This window comes from Nycticebus coucang, chromosome 9 (genome assembly GCF_027406575.1).
Source record: "Nycticebus coucang isolate mNycCou1 chromosome 9, mNycCou1.pri, whole genome shotgun sequence".
Lineage (NCBI taxonomy): Eukaryota > Metazoa > Chordata > Mammalia > Primates > Lorisidae > Nycticebus > Nycticebus coucang.
The window spans coordinates 3,142,980-3,164,936 of record NC_069788.1 but is presented as its reverse complement, the minus strand read 5'-3'; the positions used below and the strand labels follow the sequence as shown (position 1 = coordinate 3,164,936).

General features: G+C 43.1%; 1 protein-coding gene across 8 annotated transcripts in view; it reads right to left on the bottom strand.

Annotated features, from left to right (window-relative positions):
- The window catches only part of IBTK (inhibitor of Bruton tyrosine kinase), an 87,868-nt gene that overhangs the window by 41,427 nt on the left and 24,484 nt on the right, over positions 1–21,957 (bottom strand). For 5 of the 8 annotated variants that reach the window (XM_053601622.1, XM_053601615.1, XM_053601620.1 and 2 more), the window contains exons 5-12: positions 18,411–18,521; positions 17,081–17,251; positions 15,219–15,336; positions 14,954–15,134; positions 12,647–12,770; positions 10,775–10,952; positions 9,111–9,303; positions 365–967 (exon numbers count right to left, since the gene is read on the bottom strand). In XM_053601622.1, coding sequence (XP_053457597.1) covers positions 365–967; positions 9,111–9,303; positions 10,775–10,952; positions 12,647–12,770; positions 14,954–15,134; positions 15,219–15,336; positions 17,081–17,251; positions 18,411–18,521 — 1,679 coding nt within the window. The remainder of the gene's footprint in view (positions 1–364; positions 968–9,110; positions 9,304–10,774; positions 10,953–12,646; positions 12,771–14,953; positions 15,135–15,218; positions 15,337–17,080; positions 17,252–18,410; positions 18,522–21,957) is intronic. The other 3 variants (XM_053601619.1, XM_053601621.1, XM_053601618.1) reach the window with 2 other exon arrangements.

Sequence of the window (21,957 nt, the reverse complement as noted above, 5' to 3'; positions counted from 1 at the left end):
ATGTGAGATAAGTATCATCCCTCTGATTTCACATACTGAGAAACTGAGATTCAAAGAAACTAACAGATTTGTCCCAGCCAGCAACGACACAGCTAAGAGACAAACAGGCCTGGCTGCACGGTCCTCAGTCCTCTCCAGCACACACCACCCCCGCTCCAGACCCACGGAGACCTTTCCTACCCTCAACACTATAATCCATGGGATCCAACACAAACAGCTCCCAGAAACGGGGTACCACCCCCCAAAAAGGAGAGGGAGGGAGGAGGGGAAGGGAAAGGGGAGAAAACAAAGATAGAAAAGGGGGAATTATTTACAGGAAGGCCCTAATGGGGTCACCAACAGATACGGAGAAGGAATCTCCTACCTACTGCTCAAAGTACTGAAGCCAAACTTCCTTGCAACATTTTGAAACATTCTTACAGGATCATCTTCCCCAACACTTTTTCCCTTTTTATAAGATTTAGGTTTACTTTTCTGCTTTTCGCTAATTGTATGAGCTTGGTTACTCTTATAAACTTCAAATGTTGACTTCTGATTATCATCCTCACAGCAATTCAGTTTATTCAAATGAGAATTCAGAGTGCTTTGATATTCTTCTGGTTTTTTGTTTGAGGGTATTCTTGGTTTGAAGCCATGAGTTAAAAAGTCACAAGTATCTGTGTATATAAACTGCAGAAGGTATTCAAACAAGTCAGGATGAACCTTCTCCACCACATAGAGATGGCATCCTGCAGAATCTTCATCTTTCCGGTAAACATCTGTAAATTCTAAACCAGTATCATCTGAGAGAAACAACTTCTGAAAGAAGTCAGAACGCACTGCCAAAATGTATTTATGTGCAGGGAAGATTCTATTCCCGACTCGAAATGTCACATCGTGGATACTGTCCGTTTCATCGGTTTCCCTCAACAGTTTGCCAAACTCTTCAAAGAAGGATGATGAGGACACAGAGGGAATCTCATACAGGCTAGAAACAAAACAAAACCAATTTGTACTTTCAAAAACACATAACAGAAAGCATCCACAGGTCATTCGCCTTTTAACATGCAATGTGTTTTATTACTTATAAAACTTTATTTGGTATTTCCTGAAATATCAGAATTTTGTACAGTCTTAGATACTATATATATCACCCTTTTTATATTTATGTTAAATATAAATATAACTCACACACTAAAAGAAAAAGAATTAAGTTTTCCTTTAAAAGAGAGGTTCTCAGTTTCTATAAGGAAATGCTATAAAATATAAATTCAAATTGCTGTTTCACAGAAATTTTTTAAATAATTAAAATAACGAAAAACATTCAAATAAGAATAGACACTATAGTTCTCAACCTCTTCCCCTTTTATATCTTCCACAAATGAAGAAAGATATACAGAAGATATACAGAAACTCAGGCCACAACCCTAGCTCTCACAGTACCACAGAAACGCAATCAGACCTTCCCAGCCTACAGCTCAGCCTTCTGGGTAGTGAGACCAGCCCTCCTGGTTTGCCCGGAGGGAGGGGTTTCCTACGAGATGAGACTGTCCTTGTAGCACTGGGCAGAACAGGGCAACCAGCACGGACAGTCACTCCACTTCTGGACCTCTCTCCCCGACAGTCCCCTGCATGTTTATTCAAACCTGCTCTCTCTCTCTGTGGAAGTGACAGAGGAGTTCTGCACTGGGCTTACACTGTCCTTTCAACCTGCTCTCTCTCTGTGGAAGTGACGGAGGAGGTCTGCACTGGGCTTACACTGTCCTTTCAACCTGCTCTCTCTCTATGAAGGTGACGGAGGAGGTCTGCACTGGGCTTTACACTACCTTTCAACCTGCTCTCTCTCTATGAAGGTGACGGAGGAGGTCTGCACTGGGCTTTACACTGTCCTTTCAACCTGCTCTCTCTCTATGAAGGTGACAGAGGAGGTCTGCACTGAGCTTACACTGTCCTTTCAACCTGCTCTCTCTCTGTGGAAGTGACGGAGGAGGTCTGCACTGGGCTTTACACTGTCCTTTCAACCTGCTCTCTCTCTATGAAGGTGACAGAGGAGGTCTGCACTGAGCTTACACTGTCCTTTCAACCTGCTCTCTCTCTGTGGAAGTGACGGAGGAGGTCTGCACTGGGCTTTACACTGTCCTTTCAACCTGCTCTCTCTCTATGAAGGTGACAGAGGAGGTCTGCACTGAGCTTACACTGTCCTTTCAACCTGCTCTCTCTCTGTGGAAGTGACGGAGGAGGTCTGCACTGGGCTTACACTGTCCTTTCAACCTGCTCTCTCTCTATGAAGGTGACGGAGGAGGTCTGCACTGGGCTTTACACTGTCCTTTCAACCTGCTCTCTCTCTATGAAGGTGACGGAGGAGGTCTGCACTGGGCTTTACACTGTCCTTTCAACCTGCTCTCTCTCTATGAAGGTGACAGAGGAGGTCTGCACTGAGCTTACACTGTCCTTTCAACCTGCTCTCTCTCTGTGGAAGTGACGGAGGAGGTCTGCACTGGGCTTACACTGTCCTTTCAACCTGCTCTCTCTCTATGAAGGTGACGGAGGAGGTCTGCACTGGGCTTACACTGTCCTTTCAACCTGCTCTCTCTCTATGAAGGTGACGGAGGAGGTCTGCACTGGGCTTACACTGTCCTTTCAACCTGCTCTCTCTCTATGAAGGTGACGGAGGAGGTCTGCACTGGGCTTTACACTGTCCTTTCAAACTGCTCTCTCTCTATGAAGGTGACAGGGGAAGTCTGCACTGGGCTTATACTGTCCTTTCAACCTGCTCTCTCTCTATGAAGGTGACAGAGGACGTCTGCACTGGGCTTACACTGTCCTTTCAACCTGCTCTCTCTCTATGAAGGTGACAGAGGACGTCTGCACTGGGCTTACACTGTCCTTTCAACCTGCTCTCTCTCTATGAAGGTGACGGAGGAGGTCTGCACTGGGCTTTACACTGTCCTTTCAACCTGCTCTCTCTCTATGAAGGTGACAGAGGAGGTCTGCACTGGGCTTACACTGTCCTTTCAACCTGCTCTCTCTCTGTGGAAGTGACGGAGGAGGTCTGCACTGGGCTTACACTGTCCTTTCAACCTGCTCTCTCTCTGTGGAAGTGACGGAGGAGGTCTGCACTGGGCTTACACTGTCCTTTCAACCTGCTCTCTCTCTATGAAGGTGACAGGGGAGGTCTGCACTGGGCTTACACTGTCCTTTCAACCTGCTCTCTCTCTATGAAGGTGACGGAGGAGGTCTGCACTGGGCTTTACACTGTCCTTTCAACCTGCTCTCTCTCTATGAAGGTGACGGAGGAGGTCTGCACTGGGCTTACACTCTCCTTTCAACCTGCTCTCTCTCTATGAAGGTGACGGAGGAGGTCTGCACTGGGCTTACACTGTCCTTTCAACCTGCTCTCTCTCTATGAAGGTGACGGAGGAGGTCTGCACTGGGCTTTACACTGTCCTTTCAACCTGCTCTCTCTCTATGAAGGTGACAGAGGAGGTCTGCACTGGGCTTACACTGTCCTTTCAACCTGCTCTCTCTCTGTGGAAGTGACGGAGGAGGTCTGCACTGGGCTTACACTGTCCTTTCAACCTGCTCTCTCTCTGTGGAAGTGACGGAGGAGGTCTGCACTGGGCTTACACTGTCCTTTCAACCTGCTCTCTCTCTATGAAGGTGACAGGGGAGGTCTGCACTGGGCTTACACTGTCCTTTCAACCTGCTCTCTCTCTATGAAGGTGACGGAGGAGGTCTGCACTGGGCTTTACACTGTCCTTTCAACCTGCTCTCTCTCTATGAAGGTGACGGAGGAGGTCTGCACTGGGCTTACACTCTCCTTTCAACCTGCTCTCTCTCTATGAAGGTGACGGAGGAGGTCTGCACTGGGCTTACACTGTTCTTTCAACCTGCTCTCTCTCTATGAAGGTGACGGAGAAGGTCTGCACTGGGCTTACACTGTCCTTTCAACCTGCTCTCTCTCTGTGGAAGTGACGGAGGAGGTCTGCACTGGGCTTACACTGTCCTTTCAACCTGCTCTCTCTCTGTGGAAGTGACGGAGGAGGTCTGCACTGGGCTTACACTGTCCTTTCAACCTGCTCTCTCTCTATGAAGGTGACAGGGGAGGTCTGCACTGGGCTTACACTGTCCTTTCAACCTGCTCTCTCTCTATGAAGGTGACGGAGGAGGTCTGCACTGGGCTTTACACTGTCCTTTCAACCTGCTCTCTCTCTATGAAGGTGACGGAGGAGGTCTGCACTGGGCTTACACTCTCCTTTCAACCTGCTCTCTCTCTATGAAGGTGACGGAGGAGGTCTGCACTGGGCTTACACTGTTCTTTCAACCTGCTCTCTCTCTATGAAGGTGACGGAGAAGGTCTGCACTGGGCTTACACTGTCCTTTCAACCTGCTCTCTCTCTGTGGAAGTGACGGAGGAGGTCTGCACTGGGCTTACACTGTCCTTTCAACCTGCTCTCTCTCTATGAAGGTGACGGAGGAGGTCTGCACTGGGCTTACACCGTCCTTTCAACCTGCTCTCTCTCTAGGAAGGTGACGGAGGAGGTCTGCACTGGGCTTACACTGTCCTTTCAACCTGCTCTCTCTATGAAGGTGACGGAGGAGGTCTACACTGGGCTTACACTGTCCTTTCAACCTGCTCTCTCTATGAAGGTGACAAAGGAGGTCTGCACTGGGCTTACACTGTCCTTTCAACCTGCTCTCTCTCTGTGGAAGTGACGGAGGAGGTCTGCACTGGGCTTACACTGTCCTTTCAACCTGCTCTCTGTATGAAGGTGACGGAGGAGGTCTGCACTGGGCTTTACACTGTCCTTTCAACCTGCTCTCTCTATGAAGGTGACGGAGGAGGTCTGCACTGGGCTTTACACTGTCCTTTCAACCTGATCTCTCTCTATGAAGGTGACGGAGGAGGTCTGCACTGGGCTTACACTGTCCTTTCAACCTGCTCTCTCTATGAAGGTGACGGAGGAGGTCTGCACTGGGCTTTACACTGTCCTTTCAACCTGCTCTCTCTCTATGAAGGTGACAGAGGAGGTCTGCACTGGGCTTACACTGTCCTTTCAACCTGCTCTCTCTCTGTGGAAGTGACGGAGGAGGTCTGCACTGGGCTTACACTGTCCTTTCAACCTGCTCTCTCTCTCTGTGGAAGTGACGGAGGAGGTCTGCACTGGGCTTACACTGTCCTTTCAACCTGCTCTCACTCTATGAAGGTGACGGAGGAGGTCTGCACTGGGCTTACACTGTCCTTTCAACCTGCTCTCTCTCTATGAAGGTGACGGAGGAGGTCTGCACTGGGCTTTACACTGTCCTTTCAACCTGCTCTCTCTCTATGAAGGTGACGGAGGAGGTCTGCACTGGGCTTACACTGTTCTTTCAACCTGCTCTCTCTCTATGAAGGTGACGGAGAAGGTCTGCACTGGGCTTACACTGTCCTTTCAACCTGCTCTCTCTCTGTGGAAGTGACGGAGGAGGTCTGCACTGGGCTTACACTGTCCTTTCAACCTGCTCTCTCTCTATGAAGGTGACGGAGGAGGTCTGCACTGGGCTTACACCGTCCTTTCAACCTGCTCTCTCTCTAGGAAGGTGACGGAGGAGGTCTGCACTGGGCTTACACTGTCCTTTCAACCTGCTCTCTCTATGAAGGTGACGGAGGAGGTCTACACTGGGCTTACACTGTCCTTTCAACCTGCTCTCTCTCTATGAAGGTGACGGAGGAGGTCTGCACTGGGCTTACACTGTCCTTTCAACCTGCTCTCTCTCTATGAAGGTGACGGAGGAGGTCTGCACTGGGCTTTACACTGTCCTTTCAACCTGCTCTCTCTCTATGAAGGTGACGGAGGAGGTCTGCACTGGGCTTTACACTGTCCTTTCAACCTGCTCTCTCTCTATGAAGGTGACAGAGGAGGTCTGCACTGAGCTTACACTGTCCTTTCAACCTGCTCTCTCTCTGTGGAAGTGACGGAGGAGGTCTGCACTGGGCTTTACACTGTCCTTTCAACCTGCTCTCTCTCTATGAAGGTGACGGAGGAGGTCTGCACTGGGCTTTACACTGTCCTTTCAACCTGCTCTCTCTCTATGAAGGTGACAGAGGAGGTCTGCACTGAGCTTACACTGTCCTTTCAACCTGCTCTCTCTCTGTGGAAGTGACGGAGGAGGTCTGCACTGGGCTTACACTGTCCTTTCAACCTGCTCTCTCTCTATGAAGGTGACGGAGCAGGTCTGCACTGGGCTTACACTGTCCTTTCAACCTGCTCTCTCTCTATGAAGGTGACGGAGGAGGTCTGCACTGGGCTTACACTGTCCTTTCAACCTGCTCTCTCTCTATGAAGGTGACGGAGGAGGTCTGCACTGGGCTTACACTGTCCTTTCAACCTGCTCTCTCTCTATGAAGGTGACGGAGGAGGTCTGCACTGGGCTTTACACTGTCCTTTCAAACTGCTCTCTCTCTATGAAGGTGACAGGGGAAGTCTGCACTGGGCTTATACTGTCCTTTCAACCTGCTCTCTCTCTATGAAGGTGACAGAGGACGTCTGCACTGGGCTTACACTGTCCTTTCAACCTGCTCTCTCTCTATGAAGGTGACAGAGGACGTCTGCACTGGGCTTACACTGTCCTTTCAACCTGCTCTCTCTCTATGAAGGTGACGGAGGTGGTCTGCACTGGGCTTACACTGTCCTTTCAACCTGCTCTCTCTCTATGAAGGTGACGGAGGAGGTCTGCACTGGGCTTTACACTGTCCTTTCAACCTGCTCTCTCTCTATGAAGGTGACGGAGGAGGTCTGCACTGGGCTTTACACTGTCCTTTCAACCTGCTCTCTCTCTATGAAGGTGACAGAGGAGGTCTGCACTGGGCTTACACTGTCCTTTCAACCTGCTCTCTCTCTGTGGAAGTGACGGAGGAGGTCTGCACTGGGCTTACACTGTCCTTTCAACCTGCTCTCTCTCTGTGGAAGTGACGGAGGAGGTCTGCACTGGGTTTACACTGTCCTTTCAACCTGCTCTCTCTCTATGAAGGTGACAGGGGAGGTCTGCACTGGGCTTACACTGTCCTTTCAACCTGCTCTCTCTCTATGAAGGTGACGGAGGAGGTCTGCACTGGGCTTTACACTGTCCTTTCAACCTGCTCTCTCTCTATGAAGGTGACGGAGGAGGTCTGCACTGGGCTTACACTCTCCTTTCAACCTGCTCTCTATGAAGGTGACGGAGGAGGTCTGCACTGGGCTTTACACTGTCCTTTCAACCTGCTCTCTCTCTATGAAGGTGACAGAGGAGGTCTGCACTGGGCTTACACTGTCCTTTCAACCTGCTCTCTCTCTGTGGAAGTGACGGAGGAGGTCTGCACTGGGCTTACACTGTCCTTTCAACCTGCTCTCTCTCTGTGGAAGTGACGGAGGAGGTCTGCACTGGGCTTACACTGTCCTTTCAACCTGCTCTCTCTCTATGAAGGTGACAGAGGAGGTCTGCACTGGGCTTACACTGTCCTTTCAACCTGCTCTCTCTCTATGAAGGTGACAGAGGAGGTCTGCACTGGGCTTACACTGTCCTTTCAACCTGCTCTCTCTCTGTGGAAGTGACGGAGGAGGTCTGCACTGGGCTTACACTGTCCTTTCAACCTGCTCTCTCTCTGTGGAAGTGACGGAGGAGGTCTGCACTGGGCTTACACTGTCCTTTCAACCTGCTCTCTCTCTATGAAGGTGACGGAGGAGGTCTGCACTGGGCTTTACACTGTCCTTTCAACCTGCTCTCTCTCTATGAAGGTGACGGAGGAGGTCTGCACTGGGCTTACACTCTCCTTTCAACCTGCGCTCTCTCTATGAAGGTGACGGAGGAGGTCTGCACTGGGCTTACACTGTTCTTTCAACCTGCTCTCTCTCTATGAAGGTGACGGAGAAGGTCTGCACTGGGCTTACACTGTCCTTTCAACCTGCTCTCTCTCTGTGGAAGTGACGGAGGAGGTCTGCACTGGGCTTACACTGTCCTTTCAACCTGCTCTCTCTCTATGAAGGTGACGGAGGAGGTCTGCACTGGGCTTACACCGTCCTTTCAACCTGCTCTCTCTCTAGGAAGGTGACGGAGGAGGTCTGCACTGGGCTTACACTGTCCTTTCAACCTGCTCTCTCTATGAAGGTGACGGAGGAGGTCTACACTGGGCTTACACTGTCCTTTCAACCTGCTCTCTCTATGAAGGTGACAAAGGAGGTCTGCACTGGCCTACACTGTCCTTTCAACCTGCTCTCTCTCTGTGGAAGTGACGGAGGAGGTCTGCACTGGGCTTACACTGTCCTTTCAACCTGCTCTCTGTATGAAGGTGACGGAGGAGGTCTGCACTGGGCTTTACACTGTCCTTTCAACCTGCTCTCTCTATGAAGGTGACGGAGGAGGTCTGCACTGGGCTTTACACTGTCCTTTCAACCTGCTCTCTCTCTGTGGAAGTGACGGAGGAGGTCTGCACTGGGCTTACACTGTCCTTTCAACCTGCTCTCTGTATGAAGGTGACGGAGGAGGTCTGCACTGGGCTTTACACTGTCCTTTCAACCTCCTCTCTGTGTGGAAGTGACAGAGGAGGTCTGCATTGGGGCTTAATACTGACCTACGCATTCCTCTTCCTTTGTCAAATCTCATCATATTCAAAGGTCAGAAATTTTTATAAACTCTAAGAAATATTCATAACACGTTCTTCAGAATCTCAGCAACTGGAGTGTGGCATACAGGATAGAAGACCATTTGTGGGGTGCAGGTTGACCACCAAGGGCCTGTAACAAAGCGGCCAACACGCGGAGCCGGTCACATGAGCGAGGAGGCTGCTGCGCCGAGGGGTGCACCTGGGGCAGGCCCGGTCTGTGAAAATCAGGCCAGCTGAAAGGTGCTCAGCTGTGCAGGTTCCCCTGTGTGTCTGTCTATGTATATCTTCAGTATCTTCAATAAATATCATTTTACAGATTAAAGGCCATGCTCACCATTCTCACTATAACAAATTCTACCTCTGGATTATCCTGGTAACATGATTACATATCTAAGAATCTCTACAGGACTTGGCAACACCTCTTCAATTACATTTGTAATAGGAGCTACTGAAAACAAAAGAAAAACCACTGAATGGAATTCAATGGCATTTAATATGAATGTAAGCGCACCTTGTTTTAGGATCTGACTGCAGGATGGCAAAGTTGCATCCACTCGGGTCTGTGCTGACGCTGACGGCTCTATGGGCAAAAGCAAGTTTCTCCAGTCGGACCCTTTCATACACACTATTCACATCAGAGATACAAGACGTGTCCGCTGAGGAATTATGAAGGTTTGAGAAAATATCTGCTAAAGAGAAGAAACCTACCATTGATGAAGGCTTTATAGAAACAATTAAATGATTTAGGAATAAACAGAATAGAAAAAAATTAGGAAAATATGAAAATATCTTTTATGAATATTAAGTACTTTTGTAGAACTACATTCTCTCTTCAACACAACACTCTGCACCAAATTTATTTGTTGTATTATACAGGAAATTTCAGGTGAGCCCACTTTCAGTTAGCCATGATTTCATCACTTCAGATAAACACATTCTCCATACTACAACCAGTTATCTTTCTAAAAAACAAATCTAGTGTCTTACTAAATCCCTTAACTTGCATTAAAAGTACACAAATTTAGCATCTTCATAATCTTATTTATTTGCTTCCTCTTTTCCTCTTTTCTTGCATTTATTCAGAAAATACCTGAGTAACCACACTGTATTACTGTGACACTCATCATCAGTCCACTAACTAATCCAGGAGTAAACAACACAAGCACATCCCTGCTCTTCAGAGGACACAATTCTAGGGAAAGACACACACTAAGTGATCATATCATCACAAGTCTAATCAAGGCTGTAAAGGCAAAGTTTATATTGCTCCCACATAGACAAGAAATTTGTAAACAAAGAAATGATTCTGGCTATAGTGTGAAAAATGTAAATAAAAAACAGATACAAAGAAGCGATTTAAGAAGTTATGTTCAGAGAAAAGAAAAAAGATGATGTGGTTGGAGGCTGTATCAATGAATCCTGAAGAAAGTGGAAAGATCTAAGAAATATTTGAGACAGAAGTAACAAAACTTGGTGAGTAACTGGATGTACAGGGTGAGGGAATCAAAGACAACTATTTACTATAAGAGGAAACATTGAAAAGCAGTTGTGGGAGCGTAAGAACACAGTTCAATTTCAGATCACTACACGTGACTAACACGTACTTGTAAGGACCTCTGACATTTACTCGTCAAACCTCCATTCTGGTTACCGTCTCAAATTCACTCTGCACCACTCTCCAGGCCTCACTAACCTTCCCCTGACACTCAGTTACCCCCATTCCCATGCTCTCCAGAAACGCTCTATGTGCATGTTAGTGCTGGTTTCAGTGAAAGCACCGGTATTTACACATTTGTCTATTCTCCCTGCAAGTTCAGGAGGGCCTCAACAACACAGGCCCACCTCATGTATTTTTGAATCATTAAAACACTGCCCTACATCTGGCACACAGAAAATATATACTAAATGTTTATGGACTGGAATAATCAATAAAGAAATAAAAGACATATAACAAATTGATAAATTATCCCCAAATCATTCCTTTGTGACTCTACAATTTTGAAGAATATGCTTAGAATTTTCTGATAATAAAAATTATTATAGGAGATGAGTATTAAACAAATTAGTCACAAAGATTAATACATAAATACATAAAGGTAAAAGCTCATAACACTTGTTTAAATTAAAGGTTAACTAAAGGGTACTTTTTTGTGCTAGCCACATATATAAACTGACCTTTTTTTTCAGAACTCCTCCTTTTTTCTTCAAACCATTTCCCTCTAAATCCTTCTCCATCCTGTGTGACAAACAGAATCTCGTTTCTATTTAAGGCAATATCAGAAATGAAGACCTGGCGTGGATAGGCCCATCGACACTGCTTCAGAGAACTGCTGGCTGATCTCCAGCAAAAAACCTAGAAGAGCAAATCATGATGAAACACCAAGCAACGCAACTCTGAACCGGAACCTGAACTCAAGAGACAAAGCAGGAAAATAAAAGCTCTGCCTGACGTGTTTCAATGTTCATTCTGCCGCAGAAAAAGGGATATACGATAAGTCAAGCCGATTCTAAGGAACAGTACAATAAGTAAATATGAACAATTAAAAATTATTTCAAAGACACTCCTTTTAAGGAGAAATAATTTTCAGCAGTACAAAATACAATGCTGAAGAAAAACAAAATTATAAAGCTACATTTTAGATGGCAGGCTTGTGTAGTGTCATATATTTAAAGAAAAATGAAAATGACCCTACAAATTCCCAACTTAACTCTCAAGGAAAAAAAATAGATGTATGCATAACTCAATTATATAATTAAGACAAAAAGAGATAGAAAGTTAAAATGTCCTGCAGACTCAGAGCTCCTGAGGGGCCTACGGACTGGTGCTGGGAGCAGAGTGCTCCAGGTGGACGGTGGCTCCCAGCCCATCGCCAACCAGAGCAGTAACTCTTTTATCCGTTTCATATATTGGTATTCCAAGATTTGTAAAAGTTCAACTCCCTCATAATCAAGTTAAGAAAACTAAAGTACAAAATGGAACCTGCCAACGTCGGTCAAAGGTTATTTCCACACACCAAAGACTGACTAAGTCCTTCAGAGTTTGCTTTTCCAAACAAGACTCTGTTTTGCAAGAAGTGAATTCCCAAAAGTACAAACTGTATCCGTGCATATTAATGTAAGGAAAAGCACATGTCAAAGTCAAACATAAAATTTTCACATTTAGCTCCTTATACAATCCTATTCCTTTACTTCCTTCCACAAGTACAAATTAGAGCTCCAATTATTCAATCTAAGTCCCTCTATTAAAGGTAACAGCTGCAGTAATTTATGCCTATGATGTACCAGCAGATAGAACTTTATGATTGATTTTTCAATTTCTAAGATATCCAGTTTTACAGTACTTTATAAACCTCAAAAATCTTAACCAAAATCAGTAAGCTATCTGTTTTTCCAGCTGCAGTTGTAAGCTTTTCAGTGTTATTAATGTAATATAGATTTTAAATGTAAATATTTTATGTTAATATATTAAGTATATATTTAAATACATAATTTTAAAATAGATTTTAAATTAATCATTTTAGAGAAATATACTGATATGTCAGCACAAGAAACCAAAATTGAGATGCTGCTCAACAGAAAGGTCTTCACATACACAGGATCTAGAAATAAACTCTCTCTTAGCTGTATTTGAAATATATGTGTGTATTTGTATAAAACTAAATCTGGGAAAAATTTCCAATTATGCATCAAATTTACGATGCTTAATCTTTACTGTAAGAATAGTTACATGACATGTTATCTATGCAATTTAATACCATTTGTCAGTACTCAGTAAACATACCAAATAACTCATCAAAAATCTCTTATTTTCATGCTAAGCATAATAAAATTTTAAATTACAGTTTAATAAACACTACAATAGATTAATGTTGTCATACTTGCTCTGAAATAGAAGCTCCATACTAATTACTAATGAATGTGAAAAATAAGTGACAAACTCAACAGAAATCATCACTAATCAGCAGCTCATTCCCACACTGTCAGGTCCCCACAGCTAGAAACGGGGAGTAAGACAACAACTACACTTGTGCACAAATACACACTCACCCTTCCAGCGCCATCCATTGCTAGAATGCAAATTTTTTGATCCCCATTTTCTTTCAAATGTTCAGGATCAACTCTGTATTCCATACAACCACCAGACACAAGAACCTTTTTCAAGTTCAATTGTCTACATGAAAAAACAAAATCCAAAATTAGTATGTTCTCAAAAATACATGTGGTAAACTTTAAAGAAATGACTATTCTAACAACAATCGTAGGCAATCGTTGGGAAGGGTGAAGAACAACAACCTGGCCTGTGGCCTCCTTAGTCCTTCCTGTTTTCGTATAAGTTTTCCCTACAAAGTGGCTCTTTTCTTCCTACCCAAAGTCCTTTCCTCTGAAATGCCTTCACCCACATGCACGTGTGACACACCCACAGCCTCACCGGCCAGCGCACACTCACTCTGCATTTTAAGTAACTGGTGAGGCTAGAAGGTCCTCAGTGCATTTCATTTTAACAGAAAGGACGAATTTTACACCTCAAAATTAAATAGAAAGGCTTAATTTAAAATACAGCCAACCTTAAATAGGTACACCGCCTGTGCAACTCAGTGTATATGACTTGGCCAATCACCCGCTGGCCACCCACGTGGTCATCTCCACACACCTGAGTGTGCAGCCCAGCGTGAACCTGCCTGCCACCGCAGAGACTGGTCCTGCCTGCATTGAAAAAATGTTCTTTTCAAAATTACTACGCTGTAACTTAATCAGGATCATCTTAGTGAAAACTTGGATATAAATCATTTATGTGATTTAAAGTTATAAGGGGAAATTGTATAAATGTCAACTAAAAATACAACCTAATGGCTCACAAATTACCTCAAGCTCAGGAAAAAACCCATTTAAGTCAGTGCTAAGAAATACACATGTTCACATTTTCATGTTTCTGTAACTATTTGAAATAAGTACAAAATAAAGTCAAAAGTAACTTTTCAGTTGTCACACTGAAGTTAAGTTGTGACAAACTGATGTTTGACATTCTTTCCTCAGGAATGAACTCATGGATAGTGTCGATTTATGAAATTACCATCTTTTACATCAGTAAAAGCACACTTTATTTTATGCAACTTTAAATTGAAATCCCTAGTTGCTTTACAAGTTAGACAGCTATTCTCTAAAATTCCTGCACATAATGACTTGCACTAGCTGAACTATACTTTTCTGAGAATTTGTTGTGCAAAGACCTATTTCTGTACTTATATTAATATAAATATATGAAATATTGTATAAACTAATGCAGTATCAGTCTGAGAAATCTAAAAAAGTTGAATACTTTGGAATGATAAAAATATGTTGTCAAATCAGATACAGATTATTAATCAGCTATAAAAGACTGAAATGGATTAAAAATAAAGGATTCTGTATGTTGTAATCATTTTTCAGCACTTGCTCCTTTCAAAATGAAATCACAGGTAACACATTCCAAGAATGGCTTATACAAAAAGATGGCTGGGTGCGGTGCCTCACGCCTGAAATCCCAGCACTCTGGGAGGCCAAAGCAGGAGGATCCCTTGAGCTCAGGAGTTCAAGACCATCCTAAGCAAGAGCGAGATTCCATCTCTACTAAAAGTAGGGAAAACTAGCTGGGCATTGTGGTGAGTGCCTGAAGTCCCAGCTACTCAGGAGGCTGATGCAGGAGGATTACTTGCGCCTAGGAGTTTGAGGTTGCTGTGAGCAAGGCGGATACTACAGCACTCTAGCCTGGGCAACAGAGTGAAACTGTCTCTTTAAAAAAAAAAAAAAAAGATAAGGAACTCCAATTGGTAGAGCCATCCATACTCAAACTTTCTGAGCCTCCACACTGACCAGAGGCTTAGCCAGCCAGCCTCTGCTATAATGTGCTTTCAGACAAGAGGTTATAAAAAGATAAAAAACAGACCAGTTTAATTTGCAGTGACCCTGGATAGAGGGTTAAAACAAAAAAGAATTATTTTTTAAAAATAAATAATTATGATATAAAACGGCTACACATAAAGCAAGGAAGATGGTGTTACCAACCAAGGATTGTGATTAATCTAGTTCTGTGTACCTGAAGAATTAAAAAAACAAATTTCTGATCATACTGAATCATATGTCAAACATCATTCAGAAATACTGTTTTACAAACTACGAAGAAATTTTACGTATATTCACTGAATCTTTACCGAAACACAAACATCAAAGACAAAGTTTTCTGTTATTTTTCTCCCTTTTAATTTCTGCTTATTTGACATTTATAAAGTATAACACAAAGTTGATGCTCAGATTTTTGCTAGAAGAGTTAAAATACTATTAGAGTTGTGTTTCTTTCACAGAAACACACACACATACTTAGAAGCCATCTTTTTGCACTGATAGTCTGCGAGCAAGTAAACATCACCCCTCGTGGTGACACAGACGGTGGCGCCATCACTGGCAGCGACCAAGGACAGAGTGACGTCTTTGTGATGAAGGGCGGAGACTTGGCGTGGGGCAGTGACGCACTTCTCTCCATTAGGATCTAGTAAGTAGCCTAAAAAATTACACAAATAAATGACAAATGTCTGTTTCAAGAGTCTAATTTATTTTTCAGACATTTTCATCAAAAATTTCTTACCTAGTTGTCCACCATTTAGTCCCAGAGTGTAAACAGCGTCTCTAGTCCAAAGAACTGTGTGAAACTTGCCTGCTGCAACCCCAATGATTGTTCTTCCTTTCAGGTATTTTCCCTGCATCTATTCAAAAAGACAAATAAGACTTAAGTTTACTACGTATCTATGACTGAGTACAATCTTTTTTTTTTTTTTTCTTGAGACAGAAGCTCTAGCTGTCGCCCTGGGTAGAGTGCCATGTTGTCATAGCTCACAGCAACCTCAAACTCCTGGGCTCAAGCGATCTTCTTGCCTCAGTTTTTCTATTTTTAGTAGAGACAGGAGTCTTGCTTTTGCTCAGGCTGGTCTCGAACTCATGAGCTCAAGGCAGCAATCCACCTGCCTCAGCCTCCCAGAGTGCTGGGATTACAGGTGTGAGCCACCGCATCCAGCCCAAGTGCAATTTTCAAAGACCCGTTAAACTTGTATGTCCATAGGCCCTCAGACGCTAATCTCAGCACTCACACTGACACAAGATGTAGCCACTGTCCTCCTGTACTTCTGACAAACAGAAAATTGACAGGTATAAACACCAAATATTTACAATCCCTTGGCTATTTTTTTCTAACAATGTGCAAAACAGGCCTTCTAAAACACAGCACTCTAAAATCCGTCATCTCCAGGCTCTCTGGACAGTGGCACTGCTGACACTGGGAGCCCATCCTCACTCAAGGTTGAGCGGGATGCCCTGGGTGTCGAGCAGTCTCTCTGCACCCCACCTGACTATCAGCAGCACCACCACCACCTTCAGTGTTAACAACTGGCATGTCTCAGACCTTGTGAAATGATTCTTGAGGCGCAAAACTGTCTCCGGCTGAGTATATTACACCTAGAGGTCCATGTTCATCTAGAGCTCCAAGGGCAGCCACACAATGAAAATTAAAATTGAAGTAAAATGTATTTGCCATTCCTAAAAAAGTCTACCACATGATTAAATATTCACAAATCCCCCTGGTGGTCACACTAAAACGCACTACACTAGAGACTATCCCTGATTATTCTGAGGTAGCTCCTGTCCATCTCGGTCTAATAATAATTTTAAATCTGGAGGATTAAACCAATGAAGGAATTTCATATCTGAAAGGCAAAATTTTATGACTTAAAAACTCCGTCACTGTAGGTGAGGACTCGAGTGACATTAATTTAGGGCACCTGCCCCAGCGCTGTGTGCCAGGTCCCCAAAGCAGGGGAGGCGCCTCTGGTGCTGCCTGTGAGGAGCTAAGAAGGTGGAAGGAAGAACTGAGCTGTGTCACTTCATATCAACTGGTGAGGACGTCTGCACAGAGGCAGGTTTAATGACGCAAATAAAGCGTACTTTTTTGAGTGCCTCAACTGCATTAGCCCATTTTGTATTGATAAATTTCATATTTTTTAAGAAGGACCCTAAAAATTCCTTAAGTTTCAAACCAGAAATATCTGGACCTCCCAATGCTTCTGAGTAGTCAAAAGTTGAATCCAGGGCAGTCTGGTGGGTATCTGCCTCGTGGCTCTTTCCCAAGTGCTTGCTTTCTTACTCAAATAAAAACTAATATACCCGAGGGCTGCCTCTGTGGCTCAAAGGAGTAGGGAGCTGGCTCCATATGACGGAGGTGGCGGGTTCAAACCTAGCCCTGGCCAAAAACTGCAAAAAGAAAAAAAAAAAAAGAAAGAAACTAATATACCCTATATTTAATTTCTACCCTGAACAAGAAAAAATATGTATAAAGTTAAATATGTTAAAGACAAAGTTAAATAACATACATAAAATAAGTTTTGCCAATATATTACATCCTTTTGTCCAAATAGGTTTTATAGCAAATAGTCTCATTATTTAAAAAGAGAAGTTTACCTGTCTAGGTACATTACAGCTGGAAGGTGGAGGAATAATTCCCAATTGATGAAAAATGTTCAGACCAAATGTGTAAACACATCCATCTTCAGTTAGTACCACAGTGTGGTCCTCGGCGGCTGCCACTTGGGAACAGTTATGGCCACTCAGTCCTTCCACCAGCCTGGGGATCTACAAAGCAAACTTCATATAATAACTATCGATACAGAAATGCAAACAGAATCTGAAGATGCCACACCCAAAATGGCACAGCCAACACGGCTCCATCTATCACAGGGAGACATTACATTTCAGTAAAGGGGGATGAGCTTAAAGGGATATGGCTACTGGTTTATGTAAGCCCAGTGAGACATTTCAATGAAGTAATCCACCAAATAATTTTTTGAGCTCTTACCACATACCAAGTGCAAATTTATCTGGTATAAATAAAGGGAGCTCCTCAAAGTATTCACTGGAATATAGTGGGGGGGACTAAGGATTCCCTTCAACAAGCAGCCCAACATACAATACTGCGCCCTCGAAGTCACCTGTCCTCCCAGTGCTCCTCCTGCTACTGTCTAGCTATGTGACCTCAACCAAACTGCTCGTTCTCCTCATCTGAAAACCAAGCAAGCTATCAGCATGATGGCCATTGCTAGTATTATTCTTGTACATAAAATGAAGACAATAATGCTTTCCCCTCGCAAGGCTGTGGTGAGGCTTCAGTTAAAGTAGTGATATATATGAAAAGCATAAACTGCCTAGAATACAATAAACCCTCAAAACTAGAGGCTATTATTAGAGATTTCCCTCCGTCTTAAAGTAACCCTTAATAGATAATAAAGGTCCCTTCAAAAGAAATTTGAAAATGAACCTAGTGAGCCTATTTTCTGACAGGTAATAAACTCAGTTTCCTCCAATTGGCACTAGATTTCATTAGCATAAAAATCAGTTTTGAGACTAAACAATCAAAACATTGGCTCAATTTTTGGACTACAGGTATTTTAGTTAGAAGTTAAAAACAAATTAGAAATTTGACTATTTCAGGGAAAGAGCTTTAAAGTCTCCCTGTTATTATTTCAACTCTGGTGACATAATTCAAAGCTTGTTTGTATACTCAACTAACTCAGTACATGCTGTAATCAAAATATTATTTTTCTCTAAAACTTTTACATTGCATTGAAATTCTTTATTTGCATATGACATACCAGGAAAGTAATAGTTTAATCTATTATCGATAGGTGTATTATTTTCTCCTCACAGTTGGGGGTGGAAATGTAGTTAACTGAAGCTTCCTGTTTGTCAAACTTTCACTGTAGTTAATTAAACAGCATAAGGACATTTCATTTACCAAGCATGTCTGCTCATCTCCATGACCTAATCGACCTCCGGGACCGTGACCACACGTATAAACTTGCCCTTTCTGAGACAGAAACACTGAGTGAAATTTACAAAGCACCACCTAAGGGAAAACAAGAAATTATTATTAAATTTCAGTAAATAACCTTTATTTTATAAAAAAGAAATAAAACTAATTATTTAAACTAGATATTGGGTACAGAGGAATTCCTTAGAATTCTTTCTCTCTATACATATTTTCTGTAATAAAAGGTATCTATGTTTTATTTTTAAATTACACCACAAAACACTGACATATGAGAAAAGACAAGAAAGGAATTAAGCATGTGTTATCAACAGAACCAGAGCTGTCCAATTTACAGCCCAGGGGTACATGCTGATTTTGTGAGGACTTTCTTGCTTGTCTGTGGTGTTAGATATCACAAAACGTTTGCCTGGACATTTTATTGCATATCAGATTTTGTCAGTGTTTGTACATCTCATGTGTGGCCCAAGACAACTCTTACACTTCCAATGTGTAGCAGAGAAAAAAAAAGGTTGAACACCCTGGATTAAAAAAAGAAAAATGTAAATTTTAAGTCTTTAATTATACTAATAAAAAGTAGCAGCCAGTTACTTTTCTTTTCTTTCTTTTTTTTTTTTTTTTGAGACAGAGTCTCACTGTGTCACCCTCAGTAGAGAGCCACAGCATCACAGCTCACAGCAACCTCAAACTGTTGGGCTTAAGCAATTCTCTTGTCTCAGCCTCCCAAGCAGCTAGAACTACAGGCACTCACCACAACACCCGGCTATTTTTCTGTTGCAGATATCATTGTCGTTTAGCAGGCCCAGGTTGAGTTCAAACCGCCATCCTGGGTGTACGTGGCTGGCGCCCCACTGAGCTATGGGCACCACTGAGCCAGCTACTTTTCAATTTCATGAAATACCAAACAGCAAGAATTGCACACAGCACAATAGGAAGCATAAAGATCACCAAGTAATGATGTGTGTTATTAATAAGAAAGGTAGAAACACACTAAGATTACTTTTAAAAAACAATAATGCCTTTTGCACATGGGGGTTGGGGCATTATGTTCTTTTCCATATCTCTGGTTTTGTCTAATTTATCGGTAATACTGTTATATCGTCTTAAATCATTTTCAATTGATTCAAGTTCTCTCTTTCCTACTTTCTTTCTCCTTATCTGCCTCATTCCAGGCCTCCTGACACGCAGACTTTTGAATTCACACATTGCAGAAGCAGCAGTAACAGCCTCAGAGGTGTAAATGCTGCACAGCGGCCCTCAGGCCGCTCTCTGCTACTCTCCACGCCATCCAGACACAGCATTGTATTCATGGTACCTTCATACTACTTAAAAATTATTTGCATTTATACTTCTTATGTCATCTATAAATGTTTCTAACTTAGGATATAAAAAGATGACGCAGAAATAAAGAATTCCCTTAATAATTTTTAGAAAGTCAAGGTCCTTTAGAAAGTTAAGAAAATCATGACTAAACAACAAGCTCTAATATTTACACACATCCTTAGACCACTGAGTTCTGTAAACACGATGTACCTATCAAATAAACCAATACAAAGATCATTATCTCAGTTAGCTGCACCAAAAACACCTGAAAGCAAAGTCTAAAGTTAAAACTCAAACATTTTTTTGAAAGTTACAATCTGTCAGGGAGAAAAATCATTTTATAAAGTCAGAAATAATATATTCCTTTGCATTTTTCATTCAATATTGGAATGCCATTCTACACCTTCTTGAATTCTAGTATTAAAGAACCAACAATACCAGACAGTTCAAGTCCTCCAACTTTAAAGCCTCTGAATTTTTAAATGAGATAACTGAGCTTGGTTTTTCACCTTAACTCTCTGAAATGTACAATGCCAATATTAAGAATCTCTGTCTCAGAGTAGCTAATTCACTTGGAACTACGCTGCAGCCAGCTGCTCTAGGCGGCTGGCAGGGCTCCCTTCATAGTCAGTGCTCAGGTAACATTCCCACACGTGCTTCTCTTCCCTGACTGATACAGACACGGCTCTCCTTTCTCTCAGATCTATCCATAGTGCTCACTTCACCTTCATTCTGTAGTAAATAAAATCCCTTAGATAATCAGTCTCTCCGCAGACACTCGCACTGCCTTGCCTACCTGAAACACACCTTCCTTTTGAGTGCTGTTCCACCCATGACCCTGTCACATGGAACATGCTCGGTGCTTCTACACCACATGCATCTAGGGATAAGACATTAGGGGTCCCCAATGTCGCCACTATTCCTTTACTTCTATCCAAAAAACCGTGCTCCTTAATAGCTCATAAATTATCACAGGCTGGGCACGATGACTCAGGCCTGTAATTCCAGCACTTTGGGAGGCCAATGTTGACAGATTGCCTGAGCTCACAGGTTTGAGACCAGCCTAAGCAAGGGTGAGACTCGGCCTCTAAAAATAGCCGGGCATTGTGGCGGGCACCCGTAGTATCAGCTACTTGGGAGGCTGAGGCAAGAGAATTGCTTGAGCCCAGAGTTTGAGATTGCTGTGAGCTATGATGGCACTGCATTCTACAGAGGGTGAAAAGAAAAAAGAAATTAGGCTTATCATCTACTAGTTTAGGAAAGGAAAAACATGCCATCTATGTTGCGTCCCAGATCCAATCAATCATTACTGTCTGCCGAGGAGTAGATTACAATTTTAAGAAGAATTCTACGGAATTGCTGGAGCTTAGCATAAAAGGAATTTTTGATTAACACTGTCTGACAAAGAACATCTGCTTGCCCTGTCGCCTTGCCATCTTGCTCTCCTCCCTCACACTCACTAAGGACATGCACACCAGTCCTTTGATTCTCGAGCCTCCAGAGTCCTCATCATCCCAAGTTCCTTTCAGGTCTATGTAAACGGCCACCAGAATCCTAGGTTTCAGGTCTCAGCCTCCCAAGTAGCTGGGACTCCTCCCTATTTCTCTAGTCACTGTTCATTTCCACATGGGCTTCTGTTCCTGACCTCCCAAATTCAGTATTCTCTGGAGTTTAACAGTTCCATTTCAGTTGTTCTTAAATTGCTGGTTATGATCCATTAGGTTGTGACTTCCAGGTTAAAAACAGTGTTCTGTGGAGCCTGAAATACGATGGCCATATAATTTATAATCCAAATATTTCTGAGAATGAAAGGGATATTAACAATTACACCAGGAAAGTTATTATAAACCACAGTTGTCCTAGGCAAACAAGGCTTTGTAGTCTAAGGAGTCCTAAAAATTGAGTTCAACCTCAGAACATGAGCTAAGTGTTTCTTATGTAACATGTCATATCTGAAAATTTGGTGAAAGTTGAGAAGAGCCACTATTGTAGTAGTAAAATACTCCAAGATCATATTCTAACTTAAAAGTAGCTTTATCAACTTCAAAACACAGAAAGGGAAGAACACAGACAGGAAGCTGTGGGAAACATAAGCTGAAGTGATAATTCAAGAAGATTGAAAAGGGCCTTACACTCCAAACCAAGAGTTTGGGTTTTATCCAAAGGTGAATTAGCACGTAAAGACATCTGC